The 9,079-nt window shown below is 43.9% G+C and overlaps 1 protein-coding gene across 1 annotated transcript; it reads left to right on the top strand.

Annotated features, from left to right (window-relative positions):
* Window positions 1–3,070: 3,070 nt before the first annotated feature.
* On the top strand, window positions 3,071–8,632 carry CXCR4 (C-X-C motif chemokine receptor 4). Its single transcript, XM_081923082.1, has 2 exons — window positions 3,071–3,287; window positions 6,930–8,632. Exons 1-2 carry the CDS (start codon window positions 3,270–3,272, stop codon window positions 8,001–8,003), a joined length of 1,092 nt encoding a protein of 363 aa, XP_081779208.1. The 5' UTR covers window positions 3,071–3,269; the 3' UTR covers window positions 8,004–8,632.
* Window positions 8,633–9,079: the final 447 nt, after the last annotated feature.

Genomic DNA, 9,079 nt, shown 5'->3' with positions numbered 1-9,079 from the left:
GAGAAGCCACAACCAATCACCTTTTCCCCACATGTGCACACTCAGTGAAATGGTTGTATGTTGTTATCTGCATGTTGGTTTGGGAGGGGAGGGAGGTGGTTCCCCTGTTCTGTCCTCGAAGAAAACGCCTAATACTTCAAGCAACCCTAAGTTTCATCAAAAGCGGCAGAGCACGGTTCCGATTCCCAAATAAATGAATGATCGATCTTATAGTCATTGACATTTGAAAACTCCGTTCTTGAAGACCCTTGCCTTCAAGGGAGTTTTTCATCGAACCAATAAAGTCACCTTTGACCTTCTTTTGACTGCTGAATGAGCTTAATTTGTGAACCAGCGAAGTAGAATAGGAGGGGACAACCAGCCTCTGTGCCAATTCAGTGTAGCAAACCTTGACTTTATTGCTGGACCTGTAAGTAAATACTCTAGTCTAGAGTAAATAGTAGTTGAGAGAAAAGTCTGTAAACCAGGCATAGGCAAACTCCGGCCCCTCCAGATGTTTGGGACTACAATTTCCATCAATTGTAGTCCCAAATATCTGGAGGGCTGGAGTTTGCCTATGCCGGCTGTAGACAGTTGCCTCTGGCCCACCTGCCAAAGGGTGAGCTTCAAGGCTAGGAGATCCAGGTTGTGTCCCAACATGCCCATTTGCTGTGAAGCAAGTTCTTTGGTTTCCATTTCCAGTTATAAACATAGGATGGGGTGGGAGAGACAGGAATACTGATTATTATGATGCTGGTTTTAGGATGGGGAAAGTTTTTTTCAGCCTGACAGACCATTCATTCCCTCACAGGGAACTTTCCAAGAGCTGCATGCATGCCAGTGCTGGATGAGGCCCAAAAGCAAGAAGTGAGCAAAGTTGGAAAGAAACTGGGAGAAACAAGAGATTTGTGTATTTATTTATCTATCCCTCATACAGTCATACCTCAGGTTATAGATGCTTCACGTTGCGTTTTTTCAGGTTATGGACCGCCAAAACCCGGAAGTACTGAACAGGGTACTTCCGGGTTTCGGTGGTCGCTCATGCGCAGAAGTGCTAAATCATGCTTTGCACATGCACAGAAGTGCCGAACCGCAACCCGCGTGGATCACGTTGGCAACCCGAGCGTCCACTGTATATTGTTCTTTGTTGAGAACGCCCCAGGATGGTTTAGCGCAATAAACATATCAAAACAATACAGTAAAATACTGTCAGGTGGAACTGAGGCTCCCCACACCTGTTTTAGAGTGGTTTGTACGTCCTACAGAAAAATCTGTAAATGAAGTCATCTGTCATTCGATCAGATCAGTAGACTTCTATCAAAGATGTCCTTATCACTGAAATTCATAAGACAGGTTCAAATTGGATGGTGAAACATTTCTGCTTCAGTCCTTGGGCTCTCCAAAACATTTAGCTAAACCAGCAGTGTAGGACCCAATTTAATGATTTGACTTCTATGTCCCTCTTTTCACGTTGTCACCTTTCCCCATCCTTACCTACACTGCTAACAGTCCTGCCTAGAAAACCTTCAGTATTGCAGTATGGGAACTGCAATTCCCAAGAGCTGGGGAGGCCTGTGTAAAACTTCCTTCTCCATATTTTTCCACTTCTATTTAAAAAAAAAGGAAATGAAATGCCACGTGCAACCCACCTTAAGTCACTTGTGCAACCTACTTATTGGCCCAGTCAACAATCATGTAGATCAGTGTAGATCTGTGCTCCTGAAGCAGCGACGCACCAAGATCCTATAGAGCTATGCCCCCCACCGAAGAACTGCAGGTTATACAGAAAGCAACAAAAATTATCAGAAGTCCAGAAGTTCATATGAAAAAAGGCTTACGAGGTTAGGTTCAAGGAGAAAAAAAACAATGTCTAAAGGAAGGCGAGTGTGGCAATTGTTTCTCTCTGAAAACACTGGAAAGGCAGTAACAACAGCTAAACGACTTTTTCCACACAGCTCATAGTAGTTAATGTGTGAAATTCTTTGCCACAAGGTATAGTGATGGTTGCAAAAAAATTGCACAACAAATTGTGGCAGCAATAACAAACTTATGCATGGAAAGTGCTGCAAACAAGTGCAGAGACACCAGTGATTCTGCATTAGTTTCCAACTGTTAAGCAGTGTGTGTGTGTGTGTGTGTGTGTGTGTAACACACCAAACTAGCAGTACACACCGGGATTATGACCACAGTTGTGACAAAGACTTCTTTGCTAGAATTGTACAAATGAAAAGCATACATGATCCTTGCCTGTTCAAGGCAAACAAAGGCTTCACCAGTGCTAGTTAATGCGGTATTTTACATCTCTCCGGTATTGTGGGTGTTGATAAATAGTTTTCTAGTTGGATCTTCCTTAATTTGGCACTATGTTTATTATTATTACTATTATTATTATTATTATGTTTTTATTATCAACATCATTATCCTTGCTTACTCTTCTTGCAACCCATTCTTATGTATGCAACTGTCATTTGAGTTCAACAAACTAATCGAAAATAAACATGTACAGGACTGCAGTTTGGGCAACTTTTATAGATTACAAATCAAGTTTAGATGGTGTGTGTGTGTTTGTATACACACACACACACACACATATATATATATATATATGGAACGGAACAACACCTCCATGTTCACTGAGTACCAAACAACGGACAAAGAGCAAACTGACTATGTGAATTTGGCCTGTCGCTTTCGGAGACCTCTCCTTAAAACGAACATGATCTGCATCTTCTAAGGCTGGTTTTCTCTTCTCGTTGCTAACCATGTTTCTCTGGGGTCTGATTTGGGTTGCTTCCCTCTTTTAGTATACGTGGAATCCCTGGCGATACAGAGGACACGAACTCAGTCCTCAGCCTTGGATTCTGGAAAACGAAGCCCTCTTAAGCGGAGCTGTAGACTCAGTGGGCAAACGTAAGTGAAAGGATTTGCATCCCTTGCAAATCCATTAGGCACTTCCCTCCCCCCAGGCGTGTAGTCCGCGGCGACGACCTCATGCAAGAAAAGCTCGGCGGTGTCCCTCGGCGCATGCTCAGGCACCACGCGGGGTACCTCCTTTGCACGCTCTGCCGATCGCTCGCTTGCTCGCCCTCCTACTCTTAACCGCGATCCCCACCCTACCCCTCCCTTACGGACTTGGGAGGAGGCGCCTGCTGCCTTGCGGGCTGGCTCCGAGGGGAGGGCGCCTTTATAAGGAGCGCGGGTGGCGCCGGCGCGAGAACTTTAGTTTGTTTGTGTTTGGTTCGGCAGCTGCAAGTGGCGAGGCGAGGCTGTGCCGAGAGAGCACGGGAGCCATGGATCGGAGCGCGGGTGTAAGTGTGGCGCGACGACGGAGGGGTGGAATGACTGAATGAATGAGAAAGAGTGTTGGGACTGGAGGGCTGCGGAGATGCCGCTTTCCAGTGGCGCGCGTTGCCTAACTAAGCGGCATCTCGCGGGAAATGAGGGAGAGCCCACGCACAGCCATGCGACTGTTTCGGCGGTAATTAATCATAATAGTAATCGTGTTGGACGTGGATGACGCCTCCGCTTCTCCAAGAGGCGAAGAGATGGGAGCGCGCTCATTTCTCTTTGCAAGCAAATCTGCTTCTGAACTAAGGCTCCTCGCTCGCCCGCTCGCTCGCTCCTAGGGACTCTTACAATAAAGCAGATTCTCGCCCTTTGGCAGTAGATCGGGACTGCACCTTGCACTAATAGCCGGCACAATAGCCGTGCAAGAGACTGTAGAAAAGTCGCCCCCCGGACTTTGCCCTCTTTTTTTAAGGCTGGGGGTCGAGGCGGCCGTGGAGCGCGTGCTCGTGCACCCTTCCGTGCGTCCTTTTTTCAGTTTCCCTTAGGGAGAAATTCCATGGACAGGATCGCGACTTGCTTGCACGTAAATGTGCGCGAGTTGGGGTTGGCGGTTTGAGATCTTCCCCACAACGCAATAATAAGTAGAATCGTAGATGGACCTCTGGCGCGTGGTTTGCAAGCCCGAGGAACCTGTTGCGGGGGGAAGGGCATGAATCACTTAACTAAAACGGCAGCTTGCCCTTAAAAAAAGTCTCATATTGCCCCAAAAAAAACAAAACTTTTTTTTTTTTTGGCATGCCTTCTGTCTCTGTTAGGCTTGAGAGCCAGTTACGGGAGAAAGCAGCTCACCACCACCCCTTTGCTTGTTTATAGCTGCATCCTATTGAATTCCGAAGGATTGTTCTGCGGCGAAACTTTGGCGGTGGCTCTCCCGTCTTCCCTGCGCGCGGTTAGAAACGCGGGGACTTCGCTTTGGCTGCACAAAGCGAGGAAAAGTTAGAAGGTGGATCGAGCGCGTTTGAGCACTCTTGAAGCCGCCTTGCCTTTCCAGTTCTCTTCAGTCATAAGCTTGCGTTGCTACAAAACCAGAGGAATGGTGCAGAACTCGCTGAAGACAGTGGGAACTCATATCTAGAAATGGGCTATGTCTACTCAGAAGTGAGCCCTGCCTTAATTCAGTGGAGTTCACTCCCAGATTAGAGGGTTTAGGACTGCAGCCTTTCGTCATTATGAGCAGTAACGATTTCTTCTTAAGTTGACCTGTCCCAAGTTAAACACGCAGCGGGATCTGTATGATGGATCCGTTTAAGACTGGGGAGGTGGAGCCAAAGGGTGGCGGAGGTTAGCTAGAGGAATATTGTGATTTGTGTAAGTTTGCTTGGAGGGTGTATCACACCAGGTGGCCAATGGCTGTTTAGAATCATCAAATTGTAGAGTTGGAAGGGACCCCAAGGGTCATCTAGTCCAACCCCCTGCAATGCAGGAATCTCAACTAAAGCATCCATGACAGAATAATACCAACTTTGATTAGCTAAATGGGTAACAGATTTGGTTCAAAAGATTACTTAACATTCAGCAAAGGATTTCTAGACCTCAACAAAAAATCCTGAATTTGAGCCCTTGCATGCTTGGAGATGTTAAGATCTAAAGGGTCCTAGTTCATTTGCAGTTTGAACATCTGTTCTGCTTGGGGAAGAGATTTCTCTGTTGGAAAGCAATGTTGGCGCTTCTGGTTTGATCCAGGATGGCCTCCTTTTTAAAAGTTGTTAAAAATAAATAAATCTGTGGCCCAAATAAAAATAGATGTGCTTTGAATTGGCCTACAAAGTTGCTTGAGTTCTGTTGAAGGGTGAGAGCAAAGATTGTGCAAGAGATGCAGAGGGTGGAGGGAATCTCAAAGTCTTGGGTAGCAGCAGCTGCGCCCAGGTAGCCACTCCCTCCCTTGGCTGTTATTCGCTGTCTGAGTGTTCAAACGGCTGGTGGTTTCCTGAGATGCCCTTCTCATGTCACAAGCTTGTGCAAGAGATTGGGGAAAAAACCTCAATGCCTGAGAGGGCAGGGGCTGTACCTAGATGGCCACGCCCTCCCCTTGCTTTTCTTTCCCTGTCTGCTTGGCTGGTGGTTTCCTAAGATGCCCTTTCTCTTGCTACTTCTCTTTTTTTTTTTTTCTTCTGTTGGCGGGTAAAATTGAAAAATGTCCTTTCCCTCCTACTGACACACAGTCCTATGCAACAGCCACGGGGGAACAGTAATCGCATGAGGACTTAGGCTTGTCCATTTTGCCCAACATCCTCATTATTTCCTCTCTGCCCCCTTCTTTCTTTCTCTCTCTCTCTCTCTCTCTCTCTCTCTCTCTCTCTCTCTCTCTCTGTTTTGCTCAACATCCAACCCAGTGAGTTTCCATTAAGTCACAGGTTTCCCCACTTCATTGTAACTTGTTGGTAGGCCCTAATAAAGGTCCTTTGAGTTGGCCCTATGGATGTTCTTGGATTTTCCTCTTAATGGACCAGTAATCCATTATCCCTTTCCTAGACTCCTCCAGGTCATATTATGTGAAACTGTATAGCACAGTGCTCTGCATGGCTAATGAAAACTTTGTATAAAAACATTGCATCAGGTTCATAAACAAATTTTCTGACCAGCATTTTATTCCATAGAGGAAATACTGAAGGTAGTCTGGATATTTGCTTTTATATCCCAAGTTGAAGCTCCATTGGGCGGCTTTTGTAAATCCATTATAATGCCTACTTCTGTTTTAAAATTAGTTTCTTCTTGTCATTAAGATAAATAGGGAACTAATGTTCATTTTTCTACTGTACATCTGGGAATCACTTCAGTCATGATGACTTGACTTCATAGATAGCACTTCCATCTACAAAAACCCTGCAGACCACATGTGATCCCCACTGTGTACTATTTTGTTCATAGCCTACACATAGAAGCAATGGAAAGCAGTGATTGACAGTATTGCAAGTATATCACATGTGCTCTGATCTAACTTGCCTGTAACAGTTGTCACCTGTTGCACTATGTGCACATGATTTGCAAGATTTTATCTAGTGATCCATGAAGGAAATTCCTTGTGTTTGAAGAACAGCGGGGAAAGAAATTGAAAAATTCCAAATTAGTCTGGAACTAATTTGCGCAGCTAGTTTCCATTTCTTGTCTTGAAAGATTCATGTTTTCTTCCTAGTTTTTGGTTAGGTCACTGACCATTCTTGGAAACTAAAATATGTATAGTCTATATGTTAAGAAAAATTGAAAGTTTACAAAAAGGAACTAGGCTGTTATTGTTTATAGTTGCAGAATTAGGAGCTTTAAAGGCAGAATGACAGAACCCTTGGGTACACTACCGTAGCAAAGCATAAACAATTAAAAGAGAACCTTCCCTGTCTGTTGCAACTAATAAAAGTATAATAAATGTTCTCAAAAGCACTGCTTCCATCACTCTAATTTCCCTAAAAGTCATAGAAGAAAAGACTGACAGTTAGTGGCTTAAGGTCACCTCGAGGTACTCTTGAGGATTTGAATCCTGGTTATCAAATCTAAGGTGCTATCTGCTATACAACATTGACGCTTGCTGCTAGTGAGTGTACACTAACTCTAAGCTCTTTCGCTGTCATCTAACTACTGTTTTTTTTTTTCTTTTAATTCTTCCACAGCTGTCTTCTGCGTACTTTTTTGACCTTTCTGACAATAGTACTGATGAGACCGGCTCTGGTGACGATGGCAACTACCAAGGAGAAGCATGTTTTGGACAGGAGAACGCCGATTTCAACCGGATCTTCTTGCCCACAATCTTCTCCATCATTTTCTTGACGGGAATCATTGGCAATGGCTTGGTTATTGTTGTCATGGGCTATCAGAAGAAGCTGAAGAGCATGACTGACAAGTATCGAGTACATCTCTCAGTGGCTGACCTCCTGTTTGTAATCACTTTGCCCTTCTGGTCTGTGGATGCCGTGATCGGCTGGTACTTCGGCAACTTCTTGTGCAAAGTAGTCCATTGCATTTATACGGTCAACCTCTATAGCAGTGTCCTGATCTTGGCCTTCATAAGCTTAGATCGATACTTGGCAATTGTGCATGCAACCAACAGCCAGAGACCCAGGAAGTTGCTGGCGGAAAGGATCGTCTACATTGGTGTCTGGCTACCAGCTCTGCTTCTGACTGTGCCTGATATCATCTTTGCTAGCACAAAGGTCACTGGTGAGCCAGGTGTAAAATACGTATGCCAGCGATTTTACCCTCACGAAACCTGGACAATTTCCTTCAGGTTTCAGCATATTATAGTAGGCCTCATCCTGCCTGGTCTTATAATCCTGACTTGCTACTGCATTATCATTTCCAAGTTGTCACAGTCAAAAGGCCAACAGAAGCGCAAAGCTTTGAAGACCACAGTCATCCTCATTGTTGCCTTCTTTGCCTGCTGGCTACCATACTACATTGGCATCAGCATAGACACCTTTGTCTTCCTTGGAGTCATCCAGAACGGCTGTTACTTTGAGGAGGTTGTGCACAAATGGATCGCCATTACTGAAGCCCTGGCATATTTCCATTGTTGCCTGAATCCCATCCTTTATGCTTTCCTGGGTGCCAAATTCAAGACATCTGCCCAAAATGCTTTGACCTCTGTTAGCAGAGGCTCAAGCCTTAAGATTCTCTCCAAAGGCAAGCGAGGGGGACATTCTTCTGTTTCGACAGAGTCGGAGTCTTCGAGTTTCCATTCCAGCTAACAATATATTTTATTTTCTCTCAATATTTGTAAAATTGGGACACTCTCTCTATATATATTTGTTCTACGTGATTTTGGAGTATTTTGGAGGTTGAACTCCTTCAAGATAATGTACAAGTTTATTCCCAGACGGAATGTTGTATTTGCTTTTAGTTTTCTGTGGGATTTAATGGACTTATTTATAAAATAAACTGTACATCTTGGTGAGTGTGTGTGTCTAGGAGGCAGGGCCTGAATATGTGGCTAGGAGATACAAGTTTTACTGCTTGTCTGTCTAGTTGTGCAGATGTTGAATAACAGTTGTGTTTGAGTTTTTTGTATATAAAAGAAGTATTTTCATTGTACTGGTTGAAAAAAGGCATAATCTTTTATACGGATATTTAGGCCTCTGGTCCAGATTGCATAAGCTGTTTTGGTTTACACTAGTTTTATTTCATTGCAGAAAGTGGGTGCAATCCACATCCTACAGAAGGCAAATATCAAAATGCAAAAAATTGAATGCAGCTGGATTGCACCCAGTGACACTTACAACCAAAGTATCTTCTTGTCAAGTGCTCTTTTGATAGCAAATTGGTTTGTAAATCTTTTGCCATTGTAAAGTTGTAAATAAAAGTTTGTGATAAAATAAAACTACTTGGGATCTTGTTTTCATTTTGGAGCTCCTTATTTATTTCCCTTTGTCTTGCTTGGAATTTCAGTTAGTAATTATTATTTTTTTCTGCCCTTGAAAATTTTGGATGAATAGGGTATTTTAAATTCTAGACAACCTGGTGCCCTCCAGAAGTTAAACTACAGGTACATTTATCCCTGACCATACTGTCTGGGGCTGATGGAGGTTGTATTCTATTAACATCTGGAGGGTACAACATGGTTCTAGACAAAACTCTCATTCCTGAGTATTGCTGGGGATGGGGGATACCTGTGATGCCGTATTATATGTCCATTCCTTAATATTGAGTAAAACAGTCCAAACTTTGTTTTTCTGACTTGCACCAGAACATTTTGCATGTATACACAAGCCACTCTGCCCTGTACTATGAAATAGCCCCTAGTCTTTGAAATCAACGATTGTTCTTC

The sequence above is a fragment of the Podarcis melisellensis genome (genome assembly GCF_964234715.1).
Source record: "Podarcis melisellensis genome assembly, chromosome: 1".
In the NCBI taxonomy this organism is placed as follows: domain Eukaryota; kingdom Metazoa; phylum Chordata; class Lepidosauria; order Squamata; family Lacertidae; genus Podarcis; species Podarcis melisellensis.
The sequence above is the reverse complement of the archived record's forward strand: the minus strand, read 5'-3'. Positions and strand labels throughout refer to the sequence as shown.